A 23,088-nucleotide genomic window follows, 5' to 3' on the forward strand; every position below is an offset into this window, starting at 1 on the left:
TGAGCAAAACAAAACAAAGTGCAATGACATTCCAACCTAACTTCTTGTATACACAAGTACAGTAAGTAGAGTAGAAATGTCAAGAACTGCTATATATTTGACTGTACTCTCTATATGAATGACATACATTTTCTATATCTCTGGTGAACTATGTGAGTTCGCATCAGACTGAGCCAACTCAAATGCAGAATCAATTGCAAGCATCCGGTATCAAACGTGAATGTGGCATATCGTGAATGTGGCATGCCACAAATTTCTCCACCACCCCTGGCTATATAGTATCAGAGCAGGCTGCATCACTATTTTTTCAAAGGGACAAAGCCATCATTCCACAAGTACGTATTCGTGAGAAGATCCTCGGAGGAAGAGATGCACTGACCAGAGAAAAGCCACAACCAACTCACTCCACGTTTGATAATCATGCCTTCTATAGCAAAGTGGCAGTTGATTCTGCCAAATTACTTGAAAGTCAACACCCATACCCGATGGAAGAATAACTGATGGTGTCAGCTTTATGGTTATGCGACTCAACGTGGTAGTTAGATCAGCGAACTTTCTTATCAATCATAATGGAGCTTGAGAAGCGTTCATTGATTTCCGTATTCGACTGTACTCCCCCTTGATGAAGAGAGCATAGAGAAGCTCGTTCCATGAATCAGGGACACCCGGCAGGCACCAGTGACTGCAGTCTTGCCGGTGGAGAGGTGGCGGTCCTATCCCGGGCCCTAAATAATACAAAGACGAGTGGCCGTCTTTTCTCAGTGATGTCAAATAAGTCACATTCAATAAATCCAGTTTCTTCGCTTTGGACTTGTTCAAGCGTTCTGATAACACTTCTAGGACAATATTCAAGTGGACCGACATTTGGGATGAAACTGGTAATGAAGCCAGGTCGGGCATCGTCTCTGGGTGACAGGTACCGCCAGTATTCCAGTCGCCACCTCTGTTATATCCAGTGACATTATCAATTGTTGCATCAAATAGCATGACAATTGCATGAGGAATTAAGCATATCAACAGATGTACCATGGGCAGTACATAAAGACATACAAATCGATAGGGAAGGACCGGAAGGTAATAGCAACAAGTGCACATGATTAAAATCTTTTCCAACTGCACTTGAATAGTTGGTTTTACCTTGTTGTAGTCAATCTGGTGATAACGGAGCTAAGAAAATGTATAACTCGCTGCAATAGCTTTGATTTCATTAGGCACCAATAAAAAATACATTTCACGACATGAACTCAATATTTAACTACTCAGGTGTTAGAAACATGAAAGTAAACAGATGATCCAACGCCAAGTCTGACTTTAAGAGAACTGATGAAACCATCAACAAGTTTGAAAGAAAAAAGCAATGATGAACATCATAAAGTATTGCTAAACTAATGGGAAGGGTGCGGTGCTGAGGTTCAAAGCCCAGCTAAATAAGCAGCAACTCCTAGGCCCTCAGTGAGGCCAATCTTGGTGGGGTGCAGAAACAACTATAGGGAACAGCCTAAAAAATGCGGTAAGGAAACAAACCTGAAGTGCACGGGAGCATAGCTTCGAAAGAGAACTTGGGTCTTGCTCAAATTTACATCACTATATGTCCAATCCACCAGCGTCTCAATAGCTCTCCGAAATGCACTTTCTACACTTATCTTTATCTTCACTTCCTCCCCCTCCTGAAAGTAAGTACCCCTAACAAGAATATGAATCGAAATATCAGTCATAGTGTTTATTGCTTAGGTGAAGCAGACGATAGCTCCAAAAGAACATTAGGAGCAGCCTAGCAGGAAATTTCAAGATAAATCTAAGATCCTACTATCCATACCCTTAAAAGAAAAATAAACTCGCGTGGCCTCCAAATTCTCTAAATTTTAGTTGCTAGATATCATTGTGAAGATAATTTTCAATTCAAAAGAGTAACATACCAACTCACATAGCATAGCTTAAGTCATTGACCTTCTATCCAAAGAGTCAAACCATCTCACTTATTTCTTATTCCCAAAAGCAATAACTGACAGTTCATCTCCGACTACATGTCTACAGCTCATGGATCTCAAGTCAAGATCCTCCAACTTTGGAACCTTAGTCTTATAAATATGTGATCCTTCAATTAGTGTACCCAAATAATACTTGTTCATACTGAGAAAAAAATGCGCCCCCCCTCCCCCACCCCCCCCCCCCCCCCCCCCCCCCCCCCCAACCCCCCCAAAAAAAAAAAAAAAAAAAAACAGAATTAAAAAATTCCTTCATTGGAACAATCACACAGACTGGGGGGTGGCTAGGTGTCTAACAGTACATGTATGCAACTTTCATGTCTAGGACGCAGGAAGACTACAAAATATTCATATGTACTAGTACTGTTCTTTCGTCTATGAAGGTAGATTGTGTTTACAAGGTGTCGTAGACCATTGCATTCATAAAATGTGAGTTTCATACACTAAATATGTTTCCTTGACAAATGCCACAGAATGTGGGAAACATCCCACATCCTTGCCAAGTTTTGAGTGGAAATAGTATATCCTTGTTTAAGGGAAAAACCGAATATCATAAAGAACAAAAATACGAATGAACATTCCCTAAGCAAAGTATATCAGAATATCATGTTTACTCTCTTATTGTCTTCTCATAGTTCCACCAATGCCCAGAGTTGAAAACCAGCACGTCTGCACCTTTCCACTTTGGGGAGCTCCAATCCAAGTGATCCAGTTTCAAAGTAGTCTTCACCTTTGCTGGAGCTCGAGCCGGAGCCCGACTCTGCGCCACTAGAAATGGAGCTCTGTAGTATTCAATAGTGCAGTTGTAATCCCTGAACTTGAAAACCAAGAAACCAGAGTGCTTTGTTATTGGGCTCCCATTTACTTCAAATATCGAAGTCTTATCAGGAACTGCAGAAGCAAGCATACAGAGAAGGGATTCCCATTGGTTTCGTCCAATAGAATCACCAACAAATACAAGCCGGCGGTTCCGGAGATTTTCCAACATGTTTTTTGCATCAAATCTGGTTTCATAAGAGGAGATAAGCAAATAAAAAACATTTTCCTCACTGAATCACTCAGATGAAGTCAGACTTGTTCTCAAAAAATAAAGTGGAACAAGCAAGATTAAATTTCCATCTATTCAAAACTCTGCTAAGCTGATTGTAAATAAGTGGAACAACACGATACTAAAATGCATATGCACACATCCTTACACATTCAGCTTTAGAGAGCGGGATACTAGGAGTTGAGACCAAATCCACAGGTGAGAAAACACCTGGAAGCCAGCATTTATCAGAAACTGATAAACACTAAGGAAGTGTTTGCTTGGTCAGATTACTATGAGAGGACATACGATTCCACCGCTAAGTGATCCCACCGGACCTACAGTGAAGGAAGTACTAATAGCACATCCCATATATCTATTCTACTCTATCCTATGGGATTGTAAGTCCAATGGTTTTCTGATCCCTCCACTCAATAGCGGGAAATGCAGTCTCACAGATTGTCTAATAAAAAAATCTCATGTCAATGCTGTTAATCAAGCATGCCGCAATGGATAAGACTGCAACCAGGGGGAGAACAGGTATAAGTACTCACTCAGAAAGAAGACCAAAATTGGTGATTAAAGATCATATCATATATCCATATTCCATTGAGAACAAACTAATGCATTTACAGCGATTTCAACCATATTTACCAAAATTCAAGCAGTTATTAACGGAGAAGAAACCCAAAAGTTGTAGCAAAAACAAGTATAGATAAGAAAGTAACATAACAACACGGAAGAAAAATAAAGAAATCATCAAAAAAGTTTCACATGAACCAAAAGCTCACCACAACTCAAGTGCAATGTAACCCAAGCTGTTGTCGGACCGGTGGTCAAGGCCTGAAATTTAAGGAGTTTGCTCCCGCCTATGCTTCTAGGTCTCAGTTTCAAAACATGCTATCAACTCTAGTGGGAGCAGTCCATGCTCTTGTGGGACCAGTTTATATCGACTTTTCCCGTTAATAGGCCCGGTGAAAGGTGGATTCGTCCTATAACGTCAAGGCGCATATAAGTTGGGCAGGACACACTAATTAACCACTAAAACTCCAGTCCAATTGTGCTTGTGTCACTTGACATGCGTGTTCCCAAGTGTGTGCTTATATTAAGATAGCATAAACCAATTTTAAAGTAGAGTTCAAAATAAACCTGGGCAAATTGCAATTTTTCGGTTGCCAACGCCATTTGGTGTAGAAATTATCGGGCCTTCCATTCTCAGAACACCTAAACCCCTCATCCACAAACAAACAATCTTCTGACTTATAAAGTGGATAACTATCATCCCAAACCCAACTCCCATCAAAAACATCACACCCATCTTCACCATCTTCAAGAAACTCCCGCCTTTGGTTCTCACCCAATGACCCATTCAAACCAAACGACGCAGTAATCAGGCTAATTTTCCCAGGAGGGTGAAACCCTTTGGTCACAGCTCGGTAATCCAAGTAAAAGAAACAAACGATAATGCAAACAGAGACAAAGAAGAACCCAATCATGCTAACTGAGGGCCCAAGAATGTTAAATTTCTTGAATAAGTGGGTCATTGTGTTTTTTTTACTGGTAAAGATTACTTCTTTACTACCAAAAGTCCGGAAGGAGCTTATGGTGAGATGGGTTTAGAGAGAGAAGATCATATGAGCAGAGAGCAGGCAGTAAAGAGGCCAACAATAAAGAACAGTTAAGTGGGTCGTTGTTAGGAAGTATGATTTGAGTGGGACTTTATTACATGGGGAGATGCAGAGAGAGAGGGAGAGAGAGAGAGAGGACAGAATGAGAAGATGAGGGAGGGAAGAGGTTGGTGGGGTCAGGAAGGAAAACTCATTGCTAAAAACTGGGTTTTGGTCAGAGAAAATGTGAGAATTCTTTCGAATGGGGTTTTTGAAAACAGCTAAAAACATGGTACAGGTGTAAAGTAGGAAAAAAATTTCACTGCCGAGCAGTACCACGTGATGTCCACCGCACATCTGAGTCGTCCATTTTATTTTTGAATAGCTCAGATTTGGAGAAAGAAAAGAAGAGAAAAAGTATTGGGATGAGAAAAGAGAGAGTTTCAATCTAAGCTGTTCAAAAGTGTATTAGACAACTCGGATGCGCCGAACAAATACAACATAGAATATACTCGCTCGGCACGGAAAATCTCTCAGTAGTTGTTCCGACATCCAAAGAAGCGCCAAGAAAGCAGCATACAAACAGCTTTGAGCTAAGCATCTGGTCGGTTTCACGATTGTCACAAAACACAGAGAGAGAGAGAGAAACTCCTTAATTCGCGATTAATCATGAGAATTGATTTTTGCACTCTTTCTTTTGTAAACACATTTTTTTTGGGATTTTATTATTGAAAGTGTACGTTTTTTTTTTTGTTAAAAGACAGAAACGGAGACATGGATATCAAAAAAGAGAGTGTAAAAATCAATTTTCTTAATTAAATGCAGATAATTCCGCTAAGAACTTTTTCTTTTAGATCATTTTGTCCTTATTGAAAAGAAATTTGTGATTGTTCCATTTTACGTCGAACTTTTGTCGATTATTAATTCGAGATGAATTGGAAAAGTAAATTTGATTTTTTTTGCTAAAAAATGGTTATTTCCCAAAATAAGTAAAAGTAAAAAAAAATTACTTTTTTGAGATGAATTAAAAAGTTAAGAAAATTTGGCGCAAAATTAACAAACAGAAAAAAATTTTAAATAAGGACAAAAATAAAATAAAATAAGTCCTAATCGAGAACAAAGATCTTCAAACATGGAAACAGAGAGTGCTAGTGGTACAGTGGTGGGTTTAGTGGAGGGAAATGGACGAGAGATTATTGAGTGCTTATGGGGCACCACCACATAGTGCTTCGGATCTTTCCCACCACACATTTGAATGAGACTTACACACTTATCTTGGGTGTCACCCGAAATTTGGGGTAAAAAAAATCTTGGGCACCACCACATTAGCATTGAAATTTTTTTTGAAACGGACTCATGGGCAAGCGAAAATTTACAGTGTGCCTGAGGCACTGCTACATAGTACACCAAGCTCCTTTCAAACAAACACATTAGTGACACCAAGTGTGCACGGGGACACTGAATGATCAGAAAGTCTATGCCCACCACTCAATTTTTACCGTTCCTACCTCTCAATCTCACCATCCATAAATGTTTCGGATGCTCCGGATTTTTTTAAAAACTCTTACAAGACGGTCCGGATTTAAAAAAAAAATTATCCCATGCTCTTGAAAGAGTTTTTTTAAAATCCGGACCATTGATCGTCGAGACGAACGGTAAAATATTGAGTGGTAAAACAAAGCGATAGGCGTAGTACTGCGGCTGAATGATCCCTTTGGGCAAGGAGTAATAAGTCCGCTAACAAACAACGTTAGTGAAGACACGGTTTTTTACGTAATTCTGGTCCTTCCCCTGCCTTTTTCTTTAAGGTCATGGAAGGAAACACACATCCTCAACTAAATGCAGATGTTCTAATTGCAAAAAAAAAAGAAGAAGATTGAAATTGTTTGTTTTTATCCAATTACTTATATGGTAGATACATTTACCTATAGTTGAAATATTTTCTTAATGTGTTTGAAATAATATGAATAAACGCTAAAAAGATATAAACAATGGCCACGATTTGAAATATTGAAGGTGCGCGTAAACTAGTTCTATTTGATTATTGAAAAACCCAACACCGAGGACTGTATAATTAGCTGTTCAATATTCCCATCTATTGTCAGCCTTCCTTTTTTCCGGGGCGCTGCTATTCGCAGCCCTCTATTTACTCACATAGCCCGTTAAAAATTTTCAATTATACTCGACAGTTAGTTACCGAAATTGAGATATATTTTCAGCGTCCAATTACCTAAATATAATATTTTTTTCAACAGATGTTTACCGAAAATGCATGTTCGGCAGTTGTTTACCGAAAGTTAAACATATTTTCGACATGTAGTTACCGAAATATAATCTTGTTTTCAACAGCAATTTACCGAAATGTTATTTATGATTTTCAACAATCATTTACCGAAATTTAGTGGGCTACGGGAGTAAATAGAGGGCTGCGAATAGCGGCGCCCTTTTTCCAAGCAAAACAATTCAGAAGAAATTCATTTCTCTTTGGGTTAATTACTTGTTGCCCCCTTTATCTATAAACATTTTTTACTTTATCCCTTCCTACTATAGAACGCTACAATTTATCCCCTTTATCTTCCAATTCCTAACACATAAGGCCTGCCGTTAGTCTGGAATCCAAAAAATCGCCAAAGGGGCATGTGCATCTGTAAAAAAGAAAAAATTAAGTGCTCTAATTTTCAATCCGTTTAAATCGATGTAAATATCTTATTTCTCTGATCATTTTATCCTAAAGGATCATAATTAAATTAGAACACTTAATTTTTTTCTTTTTTACAGATCATGTGATATGCACATGCCCCTTTGATGATTTTTTGGATCCCAAACTAACGGCAGGCCTTATGTGTTAGGAATTGGAAGATAAAAGGGATAGATTATAGCGTTCCATAGTAGAAGGGGTAAAGTGAAAAATGTGTATAGATAAGAGCGCCGCTATTCGCAGCCCTCTATTTACTCCCGTAGCCCATTAAATTTCGGTAAATAATTGTTGAAAATCATAAATAACATTTCGGTAAATTGCTGTTGAAAACAAGATTATATTTCGGTAACTACATGTCGAAAATATGTTCAACTTTCGGTAAACAACTGCCGAACATGCATTTTCGGTAAACATCTGTTGAAAAAAATATTATATTTCGGTAATTGGACGCTGAAAATATATCTCAATTTCGGTAACTAACTGTCGAGTATAATTGAAAATTTTTAACGGGCTATGGGAGTAAATAGAGGGCTGCGAATAGCAGCGCCCATAGATAAATGGGGCAACAAGTAATTAACCCTTTCTCTTTTCACGTAAGTTTTTACTACTCTATATAAGCTAAGGATTTAGGTATAAAAAAAAAAAAAAACATCAGACTGGTCACTGATGTGATGCAATGAGAATAGTCAATGCTGCTACAATCACGACCGTCACGCGGGGCCCACTCTGTATCCCGCACGGATGATCCAAGCCGTTCAATGATTGTTATTATTTTTAAAATGAGTTTGCCCAGTGAAAAATTGCTCAATCCGATATGTGTAGGTGCTCGATCCAACCTTCTATTTTTTTCATTCAAAATTTCGGATCCTGAAATCTGAATGAAAAAAATGGAAAGATTGGATCGTACATCTACATATATCGGATTGAGCTGATTTCTCTCGGGGCTCACTCAATTTTTTTTAAATTATTAAACCGCTCGAATCATCTGTGTGAACCCGAAGTGGGCCCCGCGAGCCCATCGATTCCCAATTAGTGCTTTGGCTGTCGGTTGCCTTGGCATTTTCGATGAATAGTCAAGCACAAACTGTACTTAGCGAATTGATTACAAAAAAATACTACGTATTACTGTAGTACTTTCTCTTGAACAAGAAATGTTGAAAGCAATTACTTGGGGGATGTCTTAACCATAAGCTTTTATGCACAATATCTTTGTTAGGTGCAACATCTTATTCACACGAGCGTCATTAGGGGAGTCCATCATGGAATCAAAAATAATTACCATCTTACTGAATAATCAATGTCAGAAAACAAGAGAAAATCCATTAAAAATGATCATTTCTCCTCTTCTCTTTCTTGTAACCATGACTCAACAATGGGCGACATGGACATGAGAAAGCTAATAAGTGTATGTTGTCTATGAGAAAGCATGTTCGAATCCCACAGCGGCTAAACATTTCAAACCTTCGGACCCGTGGAGGGTTTGTCCGGTCGTTAACTTCAGGCCCTCGGAATTTCTCGAAGTGCGCGCAGACTAACCCAGACATTTGGTTATAAAAACAAAAAAATTAAGACTCAACTAAACAAAGTAGAGCCCAAAGCCCATTCCATGATTCCAAGGAATGCATTTCGATTCATGAAGATCCTAAAGAGAAGAATCGAGTTCCATAATCACCTTTACTATCCAGGCTTTCATTAGGTTGAAAACTTGAAATGAGTTGTATATGTATGTATACATGTGTGTTTATTTGGCATGATTTAGGATGCGAATCGTTCATTTGGAATCAAGAACACCAGCAGAAGCTGTGCGTCCATCTCACAACCAAAAGATCAATACTTCAACCACATAAGCGCAAAAATATGAAATCACGCCATTGCTATTCCCCGTTACAACCTGGTAAAACGCATTAGTTTTCATGGTTCACCAAACGAACAATCAACAAAGAATCAAAGCAAGAATCCAGGCTTCTCAAATACGTTACAACCTGGTAATACACATTAGTTTTTACGGTTCACCAAACGAACAATCAACAAGGAATCAAAGCAAGAATCCAGGCCACCAAACGAACAATCAACAAGGAATCAAAGCAAGAATCCAGGCTTCTCAAAGCGTTTTCTCTTCAATTTTATTACACAAAAAGGTGACAACAAAGAAGCCATATATACACATTACAGTCTAGTCAATTTGCTGCTCCTACAACCATTAGCTTTTTTCGAAGCTTTCTTTCACAATTCAAGTTCAGCGAAGAAGCTCACTTATTTATACATTACCTAAACAAAATTGATTTACATCAAAATGGTTGACAACATCCATTTCACAACAAGTAGTAACAGAACGAGGCGAAAGCTGCAATACCACTCAATATAAACATTCTCTCTAACCTGTTTTCGTTTCTCATCTTCTCTTCCTTCAACTCACTCTGCGCTTTCGAATACAAATGGCACGATTCAAGGGCTTCACTGTAATTCCCACTCCTCCGGCAGCTCAGCGCTTCTTTGAGGACAAGCAAACTGTTTCTTCCATTAACATGCGCACCTTCCATGTCACCCAACTGCATGCTTAGCTCTTTCAGTTTGAGAGTAGTCTGACAACCCTCACCACCTTCTTCAGTACGGATTACTCTAAATTTCATAAGAAGGATGCATTCCACCACTTGACAAGGAAGAATGTCATTGGCCGGAAGAATGGATCCGAACCGTATCAAGAAATCCTTATCCGTGGGCCAGTGTCTTTGCCCGCCTATAGAGCTCCAGCTCGAAAGATTAGCTGCTTGATTAACTTTACTGTTCACCACAATCCAACTAAGTCGTAGCCCACTCCGAAGATCCTGCCAAAGCTTCCCGTCTTTCCTCTCTCTCTCCATTGATGAAATCGGTGGCAGACCATCGGAGACTGAAAGGGTAATTTCATCATCTTGGTCATCGTCTCTAGCAGAATATGTAAGAAGATCGACCCGAAAGGGGCAGTTGGAAAACCAACCATTGGAGCCATTTGCATTAGGGATTCCCCAAAGGACTTTTGAGCAAATGGTTTTGTCCTTGTATCTTATATCCACAATGGATATGAAATCCGATGGCAAAACGCTTTCAAAATCGTCTGTGTCGCCATAGTATTCGGCTTCAGTCCACTCTTCTGGGTATTCAGGATAGTCGTTCCATCCGAACTCAGGAACTTGTTTGTTTACGATGAGGGGGAAACAATCTGCATAAAACTTTTTGTACCCGCCAATGGATTCTATTAGACTTTTGATGTCTTCTCGGTAGGTTGAAGGCCACATGGAAGAACATACATTTTCCCAAAGTCTTTCTTCTTGGGAGATGGAACGGAGTGCTGCACAAGTACACGCTGCACTAGCCAGAGTTGCACCATCAAGGCGCCTTAGTATGTCATAGAAGAGATCACCGCTCAACGGTGCTGGACTTTCAACTTGAGCAACTGACACTGCCATTGACCTTTTGTACTCTAAAAAGCAAATCAAAAGGAGATATAAGTAACGAACAGACCTATATATGGTCCAACAAGAAGTATTCTGTCAATCATGATCTGTTCCAGGTAATATAATATTACGATTGCTTAGCACTGGATGACATAAAGATGTTCAACCATACAGTTTTCGGTTTTCTTTCTCAATTGATTCCATAGTCGTGTTTCATGGCATATCCAACGTCATCCAGCACCTATCTAGTTTGTCACAATAATTGCCACATTATCTACATACATCCTACGGTTTAGCAGCAAGGCAGATCCTGACATTTGCGGGGCTAAGGTGAATTTTGAAGGAGCAGCCCTAGTTCTTCTTTTTGTTCGGTACTCCCAACATTTGTTGTTAGCTTCCAGGTTAGATACTAAAAATAGTTGGGGCTGTATCTTTACTCCTTTTTCAACGGGCCTAAGGCAGTCAACTCTTGGGAAGCAGCCCAGGGCCAGCTCTAAAATTAGCAGTTGCATGCAGATATTTCGGCCTCCTGCCACAGGAACTTTTTTCTGAATTTTTTATTCTTCAGTGAAAATATTTAGTTGCTTTGGTTTCTCTTTCACTAGAGAAACCTACAAATTTTTAAATTGTGAATCAAGATTAAAAAAAAGCGTTCATTGAAGACAAGTGGTCTTAAGGGTTGAGTTTTAGTCTAACTGACTAAATTTTGCCTCTAGAGGACTTTTCAGGGGCATTCTGCATGGGAGAAAGATCCCAAACCGGGAAAATTTTGCCAATCACAGATTCACAATCACAACTACTTGCTTGGCAAGCTCTGATCAGAATCTACTACCTACCATGAGTAAGAGGTTAAGTCTTGGAAACACCATCAGTTGCAGATAATCTTTCATTTCCGTCCATAAACATCTGTGACCTGGTACATATATCCCGGTTCAAATCCTGATTACATCCAAACCAAGGCCAATTTTCGCTCAACCCAAATCGAAGTAGTTATCCGCATCTAAAAAAATCTAAGGAGTTACCAATCCCCTCCGATACCAGCATGCTTGTTTCCCCCTGAAACTAGCAAGAGAGGCTGACCAAACCATTTTACGTTCACACAAAGCCTCAAATAAAGTCATCCTCAATAAGAACGTTGATTAGCAGAACCTATAAAAGCTATGTAAATGTGGATCCTTGATTTATTAACTGTAATAACCAAGGGGGAAGAATGTTTGCAGTTGATCTCTGACTGATATAAGGAAACTACAAACCAGACAGAGGTGCATTAATGAGAAGCTGAAATTGGTACCATTTTAGAAGTTAAAGGAAAGGTTGTTTAAGGTGGTCTGACCATAAGCAAGAAAAAAAATAATGAACCCCCGAATGGAAAGGTACACTTTGATCAAGTCTAGAGCACCACCACGGAGAGCATGATTGGTGAGTTATATATAACAATTAACAGCAAGGACCCTTGTAGACCTTTGGGTGGTTTGTGCGGCGGTGGAGATTGAAGTGGTTAGGGTTTGGGTGTTGGTTTGGGTGGGTCGGTCCTTGGGTGGACCAGATTAGGGTGTCTGGGCTTTCTTCTGTTTTATTTGGATGTTGGGTTGAGCTTTATCGTTTTATTTGTTTTGGACCCTTATAGACCTTTGGGCTTGGGTGGTTTGGGCTTTGCCCTCGTGATGTATCTTCCAACTCTTTGTTGGATCCCCTTTCCCCATTTTTAATAAAATTTCATCTTTTGCCCAAAAAAAAAAACAGCAAGGAAGGAAAGAAATCTAAATGAGACATAAGATGAATGTAGGTTAGAGCTTTGTTGAATTAGCTGGCAAATTTACAATGAATGTCAACTGAAACATGAGCAAGGTCACTTATGGAGACAATAGGATCACAACATTCAACATAGAACAAAATTTGGCAACAGCTAAGCAACAACGAATAACATGGGCTAACAGGTTATGACTAAGGTGGAGCCCACAAAAGATATCCTTAGTAACAACTGTTGACAACAATGCACTAGCAGTACACTCCAGAATGGTAAAAACAAATGTTGTTGGCCCAATTCACCATACAAAATAGGGCCAGCAGACGGCCTGCTAACCATGTAAACCACTCATGCATCTCATTCCTACAGATAGGAAAAGAAGTCTTAAAAGCATGACAAATAGAATCCAAGAGAAGCATAGTAACCCTTATAGAAGATCTATAGAGTTGGAACTGTCCAACACTCAGTATGAAACAAAAGAAAACCAGCAAAAAAAGGAAAGGCCTACCACATCTCTGATTAGGTGATAAAAGCAGTACTTGATAACAAAAACCAATCCTCTTCCAAGACAATTTATATCAGTCCCAACTCCCGTAGCTCTACACATTCAACTTTCAGAAAGGAGAAAGCTGGATCCACTGTGCCAAACAGTCTATAAAGCAAAAGGAAAATCGCCCACCTGAAACTTGACAGTCTACGAACAGTCTAACACCGATAGGACTTGGATTGCCAGTATAGTTTTAAAATCACAAACCACAGGGGAAGCCCAAAGATGAAAAACATAATCCAAGACCTAAGGTTCAAGCAACATTACCTTTGAAACTGGAACTGGGACATTCTTTTCCTATATATATCTGCATGCTTTATATCCACCCATTAAATATTAATTTTACTGGCTAATCGCTAAGTTACTCTAACTGAAACGTTACAACACAATATAAGAGCAAGAGGGACCAAACAACGAGTAACACAAACAACTATACACACCGAAACAAGATACACACTGCAAGATTGAGTTCCGCTCCTCTCCGTGACAGAGAGGTTATACAAGATCCCAATGCTTGTAGCCCTTATTCAAACTGCTAGATCCAAATTTGTCTTGAGTAAAAAAAAACCTTTAAACACCCTCCACTCTTGTGACTCAAACCTCTATGAAACTGAATTTTACTGAAATATTAGTCAAATAGAGACTCAAATATGACCTCCAAAATTTTGAAGGCCATTTTGAGTCTTTCAGTTCTACGTTTAGATAGATTTCAGTTAGTTCATTTGAGTGCTGCATATCATTGGACTTCTTTTTTCTTCTGGGCAGTCCATATAATAGAATCATTTACTCAATCTCTTATCCAAGTTCTTGCTACCACATTTACATATGTACATTTAGATTTGAGTTAGCTCATTAGAGTGTGCATATCAATAGAATCTTCATTCCTTTTTTCTGGGTAGTCCATATCAATAGAATCATTAACTCAATCTCAATCTCATACTCATATTTATGTTTGAGTATAATTGGTCTAATAACAACAGTAACCCGAATTCTTGCTACCACATTTACAAAAAATAACTCATAAACCAAAAACTTCTAGGAGCCAATAATCCTTTGTTTGAAACTTACAGAAAGTGAGGTAAGAGAAGAGTAAATAATTACGAAGGAAAATGTAAGAAAACTAGAGGGAAAAAATTAACATGGTTAAATACTCTATTTTCTTAGTTTCTCTCCTCTTCCCTCCCAAACCAAACGAGAAAATGGAAAAAATTTATACTCTCCCTTGTTTTATTTTCTTTTCCCTATGTTCCAAACAAATTATACTCCTACACAGAGAGAGAGAGAGAGAGAGAGAGAGAGAGAGAGAGATGGCACACCTCACAAAATGGGTATTCTGAGATATTGGAGCTTGAGCATAAACAGCATAAATCCTTACTGGGTTCTTGAACTAATCTGAAGAAGGTGAATGGGAGAGCAGAGAATTTTCACGAGAATCGTTTTACGGGTCACTTTCCCCTTGTTTCGGGATATTTCCGAAGGGCCCTGCTGAAGCCATTGATTGATCAAAGTCGAGTGAATCTTTCTCGTGATCTGATTTCCCGGGTGAAGAAAATCAGACACATATATAAATGCGGGCGTTTACGCGTCAGCATCGGCTGAAAAGTGGGCCCCAGAGACCAGTTCCGTTTCGGAAATCAAGGATCCTGATTTTAGGATTACAGTAGACTGCACACCCTGTTTTGGACTTGTTTGGGAAGTTAGAAAATCCGAGAGGAGCTGCTCACAATTCGGAAGCGGCTTCTCTCCAGTTATGGGCGAGGAGCTTTCCTTCCAGTTCGGCCTTTTTCAGGCACATACCGGACTCACATTGACGATCGAAATCGTTTCACAATGTAGATTTTGTTAAATACTTTAGCCATGCAAAAATTGACGTTGATTGGATGCCGTTTGATATCTGATCGAAAAGTTAATCTTGAAAAAAATGTACCAGACACACACCGGATTAAAATCACTTTTTCCCACTTTTTTCCGACATATCAAGAAAAAGTTTTTTTTTTTTTTTTATAAGCTTTCATATAGGAGCTCATGTCGTTCAAAAAAGGAATGAATACGGTTTGGATTTTTCTTCCTTGTCAATTTATTTCATTGCTCTCTATAAATTCTAGGAAGTCACAATTTGTTTAATGTGAAAAGCACCACCCCAGGGATGTGCTATGTCTGGTGATGTGCACATCCGGACCGTCCTTACAAAAAATAAATTCAATCTAGTGTCGGAAAGAGCAGATACTTAATTAATTATGAGAGATCTAGAGACAAAAATTAATTATGACTCTTTAAAATAATATGATCAAAAAAATAAGATTATCGTATCAATTCAAATGGATTGAAAATTGAAGCATTTAACTTTTTGTTTTTATTCAATTTTTTTTCCTTTTTTAGTTTTACATCAAGTTATTTTTGTACACTATTGCTTAGTACCATTTTGTGAGAGTCCAGAGTGCCCTTTCCAACATTTTCCCTGGATTGCGTTTATTTTTTATAAGAACCGTAAATAAAGAATTTTAAACAAAATATGTGGCTTCGATCATTTTTTTTTTACCCGTAATAGGCCCCAAAAGAGTATGTACAAGCTAGTCCAAATTTTTCCAGTACCAATAGCACAGTTGTGTTTTCCCCCTTAAAACGGAGAAATTTTTCAGTGCCTAGCGGGTACTACGTGGTGCCCACTAGATGGATCCGGACCGTCCATTTTGAATTTAGAAAGAGAAAGAGGAAAGAGTGATTCAATCTGAGCCATATAATACACTTTTGAACGGCTCAAATACATTGTTCGGATATCACGTCAGTTACCCACCCGACACCTATAAATTTTCTCCTTAAAAAGAGAGTTGCTTGAGATTGGAGAGTAAAAGCGATAAGGAAAGTGAAAAGGTTAATGTTGTAATTTGGCTTTATAGAACTTCAAACTTTTCAACCTGCAAGCGGCAGGTGGTCAACAGTGGTCGGTAATTATTACTCATACGGACCCACATACAAGGTGCACCAATGACCTATTAGCATTTGCCATTCGCTTAAAGCACAACCCAAAAGGGGTTGTGTCCTGTGATGTGCACCATCGGACCGTCCATTCAACAGACAAGTACACATAATTATCAAACAAAAAAAATGTCATTTATTGCGTAACCATAAGCGCTTATCGTTTCAATAATGAACGAGATAAAGATCACCAGAAGGAAGAGACCTAAAAATGCCTCATAATTTAATGCAGTTCAGAATTCTTGTGCCTACCAAAATTGAATGTAGTACAGAGCTTGATCATATCTTCAGTAAATCAAACACAACCAAATGTGCAAGTAGCAATATGAGGCCCACCCAAAATATCATCCAAATCTTATTGTGAAGTACTGATGTGGATGACCAAAATATTTCAAACCTAAGAGTGACTTGAGAATTTACCCGGTCACTAATTTTAGGGTCCTGAAATTAATCGAAATGTATGTAAACTGACTCAGATATCCGGTTATTGAAAAAATACTGTAAGATGAGTACTCCTGCTAAGACCTAGGTTTAGTGGGACCTGGAGACCCTGCCAAGCAGGGATGCTTGGCAGGAGTGTTGAGCACATCTTGACCGTCAAAAAGTGTTTTGAACGGCCCAGATGTAAAGGCACCGAACGGATTTAAAAAAAAAAGAAAGGAAAAGGAAAAAGATATTTCAATCCGGGCCGTTGATTTCTGAGATGAACGGTCGGATTGGCCGCTTGGCAGGGGTGCCGCTCGGCAGGGTCCCCGGGTCCGATTTAGTGGGGAGTTTTGTATTACTTGAATGAAAGCTAGATTAGGATACGTGACCAACTCATTCATTTGCTTCCCTACTTACCAACCCATCATTGAAAGCTAGATTAGGATACGTGACCAACTCATTCATTTGCTTCCCCACTTAACAACCCACCATTGAAAGGGTTAAACTGAGTTTGGGGCAGAATCCTTTGATGCCGGAAATTCTATGCCGAGGGGTTTTCTGACCGTTAAATTTAAAACATTAAAAAAAAAAATCACACAATCAACAGCTAGAAAAACTCTCGGCACAGAGGCATAGGAATTTTCAAGATAGAGAAGATCAGACCCCTTTTAAATACTCCATGCTAATCAGATTGTCACAAGTGGTACCTAATTATACACAGGAACCATTGACTATTGTCCAGTCTCTTGATGGTAAAAGATCAACTGCACTGCAGCTGTAATACATATGGTTGATGAGGTGCAATTATTATGGTATCGTATAGAGAGAGAGAGAGAGAGAGAGAGAGAGATACAGTAATTGAAAACAAAAAGGCAGAACAGCTCTAGGTGACCTAATGGGGTTTGAAAAGGACAAGAACATAGATGGTTGAGGACTTGACAGAACACCTAGACTCGTGTTATAATAACAGTACCAATAATCAAATCTTACCTAAGAAGGGAAGAAGATATATACTCCCTCCCGTCCCCAAGAAAAATGTCAGAAGTCTGCAAAATAAAAATTTAAAAATAACACATTTTTTGTATTAAAAAATCAAACTTTTTACTTTCATAAATTGAAAGAACTCGTTAATATCTATTGACTTGCAATAATTTTTTTTCCAATTCTTTACAAAAAATGAAATATTTCTATGTTTTCATTTTTGAAGACCAAACAATCTTTTTTCGGACGGAGGTAATAGATTGACCAAAGTCAATGCTTTCCACCCATAGATCCAATACATGTACAGGATTTCTGAACTTCCAAACCATAGAACTAAGTAATAGGAATACCAATAATCAAATCTTACCTTAATAGGGGCAGAAGAAAATACAAGCCAATGCTTAACAGCCCATAGATAAGATACTTGTACAGGATTTCTTAAGTTTTGAAACATAGAACTAAGTAATACTAGGAAGCATTAGAAAACTCTATTACGTGAGAAAATTTAGAGTCATAAAGGAACTTATATTTCAAGAAAGTCTAGGACATTAAAAATTACCAACTTGAACAACACTAAGGGTTTACAGAACCGTCCCAAAAATTGCAATGACAACCCTGTGACTAACGGCCTCGGCCACGACCGCGTCCGCGACCACGGCCTCTGCCACGTCCCAAAGGCTTCCCTGAGATTGAAAGATAAACCAAATGCAAATGAGATTATTGAAAATAGTACGGGAAGCAATTGACATCAAAATGAAGAAAATGAAAGGAAATGCAGCTGCAGTACTACAAGCAATACCTGCTGTTGGCTTCTTGGGCTTCACCCTAGGCGTCTCTTCCACCAACAAGGTCTCCAGATTCAAGCTGTCGGGGAGGATATAGTATCGAATGTTGTTACCCCTCACACTAAGGTGATCCAGGGTGACTGGATTCTTACCCTTAAGTGTAAGTTTTACGGTTTTCAAATGTGTGTTCATACTTATATCCACACCTATATCAAGACAACAAAACAAAGTGAACACAAAGTCTCCAATAGGTAATACAAGCACATGATTTGGTCTAGTCAGTCCATAATTCCAATGAAAGGAAAAGCCCATCAAATAACTGATCTATATTTCTTTTTCTCCGTTTTTTGAGATTAATATAGTCAAACAGCTTAATTCATGGAAAGCTGTTAAGTTAGTTTGGATGGAAACACTTGCCCGCAGGAGCCAAAGAAAGAAAAGAAGAGTTCAACTATACAGTAGCTCATATTGTATAATGAGCAATCATTTAACAAAATCACATTAGCAGCATCCAAGTTCTAATGGTAGGATGTTCTAAATATCACTTTATATTGAAGCTCAATATTTTTTTATGCAAACAGTAAAAGGCCTCAAATAGATCATCAAGGGGACACAGGACACTACACATATATAGAAGACAAGAACCTCAAACACAAAAGGCCTAAAGCACAAAAAGACAACTAAACCAAATATAGAGGGAATCCACAAAGTCTAGAAAAGAATCTATACGTGCCACTAAAGACAACCAACCATACAAACGGGTAAGGCATGACTTTTTAAATGGGAAGCCACCTACTCCACACACTGAAAGGATCTTTGAATCCTCTCCAACCAAATCACCCACACGAGGGCACAAGCCTTGCTTCTCCATTTCCCTAACTCAGCACCCCTCCAACTAGGCCAAAACAATGGCCACATCCCTATCAAATACCTAAGAATTCCAAGAAAGCAAAGAGCAAACCCAAAATTCCTAGGCAATCGCTTACACTGATCCTTTGTCGTCTCTGCACATGCAACACCAACTAACCATGACGTTTTGTATCCTAATGAGGTTGCTAACGACAAGATCTTCCATGAGCCATTGTCCATGTGGAAGACACCACCTTATAAGTGGCAATGTTCTAAATGGCGCTTGGCGCTAGTAGGGCGGAGACCCACCTCCAAGTGCCAAGCCACCTAGGCGGCGCCAAGCAATTCGGCGTTTTTTTTTTTTTAAAACAAACCATTATCCAATCAAACTATATTCCATGTATCCATAATGCAAGTTCAAAGTTCTACACAACAGTCATGGAAGAAATAGAATCAACTGGCCAAGTTGAGAAATTTGTAGAAAAACCCAAAATATTCGTGGGAAACAAGATAAATGTTGGGAATATTTACTAGCTGGACCCATTTATTCTTTACGATGGGAACAGGAGGTATTCCCATGAATCCCATGATTCCCATCTGTTCTTGGGTAACCAAAAAAAAAACAGACGAGAGAGAGAGAAACAAGGTCGTGGACCCATCTGGTCCTGGAAGATCGAAAAGAAAAAAAAAAACGGACGAGAGAGAGAAACAGGACGATCGAGAGAGACACACACACACATACCGGCGAGTCGGCGACCACCGACCGACGCCGACGATGGAAGATCGACGATCAGATGATGGAACGAGTTACCTGGAGTTTGATCCGACTAGCTAGGGCAACTGGAATGAGCTGTGAGTGGGTGTGGGATGAAAACGTAATATGTAATTGTGTGTGTATGTATGTATGTGTGTGTGTGATTTTGTCAAAATTACATAAGAAGCCCTTTTAGTTTTATTCTATACATTTAAGGCCGCCCAAGGCCTCCAAACACGCCAAGGTCCGCCAAGCCCTCCAATCCCGCCAAGCCCGCCTAGGCGGCCACCAAACACCGCCAAACCTCCTTGGGGGCCAAATCAAATGCCAAGGGGTATTGGCGTGGCGGCGGGGTACCTCCAAGCGCCTCGGCGGCCGCCATTTAGAACACTGATAAGGGGTACCACCTATGAAATGCTTTGGCAGCTTTGCCAAGGGAATCTCACTCCAGGAATCCCCAAAAGAAAGAGGATGTATCAAAACTCCACCTCTTCCAACATAAACCATCCTAAACCCACCCCAACCCGCTCAAGCCATACAGCAAAAGAAGCAAACCAAACAACTGAGCAAACGCCCCATCCTAAAAAGGCCTATGAAGGATAATATTCCATGACACACTTCATGTGTCATTCCATGCACTTAGCCACTGACACCTCCCATCCTGCGAAAGGCCGAAAGATGGCCACAACCACAAATGCTCTACTGAGTGTCAGCTCACTACACAACTTATGCTGCCAAAACCTACCCCTACCCCTTCTTCCGACTGGATAGTTCAAAAAACTTGGGAAAATTGCCAAACAAGCCAAATACCCTTTCGCAGTCCCTTTCCATGGGAGCAATTACTTTTGCAGTCACCTAACCACCTCAAATCGCCACATACTTCAACACGATCACTCTCCTCCAGAAGTTTTCTCTCCCGACCAAACCTCCACAAAAATAACTTTGCAATCATCGTCGTAAAACTTAGCTTTAGGTAGGGGATAGAGTTTCTTCCACTACTTGTTCTCTTTATCATATTAAAGAGAGAAAACATGATCAATAAACAAATAGTAGAGAAAGTTAACAACCTACCCAATACTTTGTGTTGACAGATTAAATGAAAAAGATCAGATCGGCACTAAAACTTTCCAAATAGATTCTGAAGAAGGTCCAAGTCCTACTCCTAAGCTCAGGACTTCTGATTGGTTAATTGGATGGGACTCCAAAGAAACTTGGTGAGCAATGTCAGAAGCATGTGAAAGGCTTAACCTCAAATCCTGGCTTAACATTTCCAAGTAACCTAGGCTCCAGGTTTAACCAAATAATATAGTTTTTCTGAAATTTCTAACACAGCGCATTTAGAAGCTCAGAAGTTGAACAAACATAAACACGAGCATCCAGCTGGTTAACCCAAAACATAAGTTAGCCCATGAGCTTGTGCCTGCAGGACGTGTGTTCACCAATCGAAATATCCGGGAAGAAACAAGAACAAAACAAAGCCTAAAAGCACCGGAAGCAAATAGCCAAATAAAAGAAACAACAGAGAACAATGTTTCCCATTGCTTAAAATTCAAACACAAAGACTCCGATCAACAGTTCCTCATAAAGCAACTCCACATAAACCACTGTGAATTTCAATTCTTCTTTTCTTGAAAAACCAAACAACACAGGGTCCGATTTATTCTCCCCACACAGACAAAAAATGGACATTCACAGAGATATATACATTTATATATATATATATATATATATAGAGAGAGAGAGAGAGAGAGAGAGAGAGAGAGAGAGAGAGAGGAGGGTACCTGTGATGGTGCCGTGAACAACGGTTCCGTTCTTGAGCTCAATCGACACGGTCTCGTTGTTCAACTTCATCAAAAACCTGCTCAGATAGAAAGGGGGGGAAAACAGGTCAATAATTAAAACAAGAAACAAGAAAATAGTACCAATAAAAAGGTGCTATTACAAAGACAAAAAAAGAAAGAAAGAAAAAGGATCTACCTAACGAGCTTCATTGTTGGGAGCGAGGAAGAAGAAGAAGAGCGATGATGATGATGCCTAGGGTTTTGTTGCACAAAGCAAACCGCCACAGTCGCCGGTGAAGACAGGGGTTTAGGGCACGGATATGGAGTTGCTCGCTCTATATCCGAATAGCTAGACACGGCGTCGTACGATATGTAGGTCGATGAAATTCACCGACTGGGCTCGGTGGACCGATGGCCTTTTCGGCCCAATACATGTCAAGTGGGCAAGGCCAGCTTCCTTTTATTTTAGCTCACCCAACTCTCTATTTTAGATAAGCAAATCTTTTAGGGTAGGTTTGGTACGATAGAATGGATTTGATAATTGAATGGAATTGAGGTTGGAATGATATTGAATGAAATGAGATTTACAAAACAAATAGTATATTTTTTTGGTAATGAAGGACTAAGGGTACGTTCCAGAACTAAAATAAGAATTTATTTTTTGTCTAATAAGAAGCTTTATTCCGGAAAATAAGAAGGTTGGTACTTATTTTGAAAGAATTTATATAGGTACCGATCGGTCGGGGAGGGAAATCGTACCGACGGCCGCGCCGGGCCGTCTCCGGCCACCAGACGGCCGATCCGAGCCGTCCAAAAATTCTAAAAAAAAAAAGGAGGGGGCCTTGGCAGGAATCAACGGCATATGAGGTGTGTAAGGTGCTTGATCCAAGCACCCCCTTTTCGTGTGAAATCATATACACGAAAAAGGGGTGCTCGGATCAAGCACCCTACACACCTCGGATGCCGTTGATTCCCGCGCTAGCCCCCTCGGTTTTTTGTTTTAGAATTTTTGGACAGCTCGGATCGGCCGTCCGGTGGCCGGAGACAGCCCAGCGTGGCCGTCAGTACGATTTCCCTCCGCCGGCGCCCATTCTCAAAGCAATAGTCTTATTTTTTGTATAAGGCAACTTCAAGCTTAAAAATCATGTGTTTACGCAAATAATTTTCTTATCACTATGGATCTTGTTTGATAGATCTCATTGAGATCTTTAACACGGTGCAAAAAAAATTGAATTTTTTTTTTCATTTACATTATTTTTGAGTTTGAAAATGTGGAAGAAACTTTTTTTTTGGGTTTTGTGGAATAACCCTTCTTATTTTTTAATGAAAAGTTCCAAAATAAGTACTTACTCATTTTTTAAGAAGGTTTCCGAAATGGAGCCTAAAAAGTCTGGGGTATTTAATCTTTACAGAGTTTGCATTTAATTGAAATAACAACAAAGACGGAATAACAGTAAAAGATAGAAAACCCAGTGAATAGGTCAGTGCACT

General features: G+C 39.4%; 3 protein-coding genes across 6 annotated transcripts; all 3 read right to left on the reverse strand.

Moving 5' to 3' along the window:
• LOC131335635 (protein trichome birefringence-like 10) lies at positions 1-4,796 on the reverse strand. 2 transcript variants are annotated; one of them, XM_058371087.1, is made up of 4 exons: positions 4,162-4,796; positions 2,600-2,989; positions 1,525-1,683; positions 1-943 (listed from the first exon to the last, which is right to left on the reverse strand). In XM_058371087.1, exons 1-4 carry the CDS (start codon positions 4,554-4,556, stop codon positions 565-567), a joined length of 1,323 nt encoding a protein of 440 aa, XP_058227070.1. In that variant the 5' UTR covers positions 4,557-4,796; the 3' UTR covers positions 1-564. The 2 variants fall into 2 exon arrangements, with proteins under 2 accessions (XP_058227070.1, XP_058227076.1); XM_058371093.1 differs by having other exon boundaries at positions 2,600-2,767; positions 4,162-4,716.
• A 4,619-nt stretch (positions 4,797-9,415) lies between these two features.
• LOC131332467 (F-box protein At2g27310-like) lies at positions 9,416-14,796 on the reverse strand. Of its 3 annotated transcripts, none has more exons than XM_058366730.1 (2): positions 14,362-14,796; positions 9,416-10,777 (listed from the first exon to the last, which is right to left on the reverse strand). In XM_058366730.1, the coding sequence occupies exon 2, from the start codon at positions 10,761-10,763 to the stop codon at positions 9,630-9,632; it is 1,134 nt and encodes a 377-aa protein (XP_058222713.1). In that variant the 5' UTR covers positions 10,764-10,777; positions 14,362-14,796; the 3' UTR covers positions 9,416-9,629. The 3 variants fall into 3 exon arrangements, with proteins under 3 accessions (XP_058222713.1, XP_058222729.1, XP_058222722.1); XM_058366746.1 differs by having other exon boundaries at positions 9,416-10,767; positions 14,362-14,711; XM_058366739.1 differs by lacking the exon at positions 14,362-14,796 and adding an exon at positions 11,588-11,664.
• Positions 14,797-17,775: 2,979 nt separating this feature from the next.
• Positions 17,776-22,048, reverse strand: LOC131335330 (small nuclear ribonucleoprotein SmD1a). Its single transcript, XM_058370645.1, has 4 exons — positions 21,794-22,048; positions 21,598-21,674; positions 18,228-18,419; positions 17,776-18,111 (listed from the first exon to the last, which is right to left on the reverse strand). Exons 1-4 carry the CDS (start codon positions 21,805-21,807, stop codon positions 18,050-18,052), a joined length of 345 nt encoding a protein of 114 aa, XP_058226628.1. The 5' UTR covers positions 21,808-22,048; the 3' UTR covers positions 17,776-18,049.
• Between the last annotated feature and the right edge of the window lie 1,040 nt (positions 22,049-23,088).

The sequence above is a fragment of the Rhododendron vialii genome, chromosome 1a (assembly GCF_030253575.1).
Source record: "Rhododendron vialii isolate Sample 1 chromosome 1a, ASM3025357v1".
Taxonomy (NCBI): domain Eukaryota; kingdom Viridiplantae; phylum Streptophyta; class Magnoliopsida; order Ericales; family Ericaceae; genus Rhododendron; species Rhododendron vialii.

Coding starts and splice junctions, on each gene's coding strand:
- LOC131332467 (XM_058366730.1), bottom strand. CDS start 10,763: ATGGCAGTGTCAGTTGCTCAAGTTGAAAGTCCAGCACCGTTGAGCGGT.
- LOC131335330 (XM_058370645.1), bottom strand. Junction 18,420..21,597: donor TGTTCACGGCACCATCACAG/GTACCCTCCTCT, acceptor GTCTTGATATAG/GTGTGGATATAAGTATGAAC. Junction 18,112..18,227: donor GCCCAAGAAGCCAACAGCAG/GTATTGCTTGTA, acceptor TTTCAATCTCAG/GGAAGCCTTTGGGACGTGGC.
- LOC131335635 (XM_058371087.1), bottom strand. CDS start 4,556: ATGACCCACTTATTCAAGAAATTTAACATTCTTGGGCCCTCAGTTAGC. Junction 2,990..4,161: donor AAAAATTGCAATTTGCCCAG/GTTTATTTTGAA, acceptor TTATGAAACCAG/ATTTGATGCAAAAAACATGT. Junction 1,684..2,599: donor TATGAGAAGACAATAAGAGA/GTAAACATGATA, acceptor TATTCTTGTTAG/GGGTACTTACTTTCAGGAGG.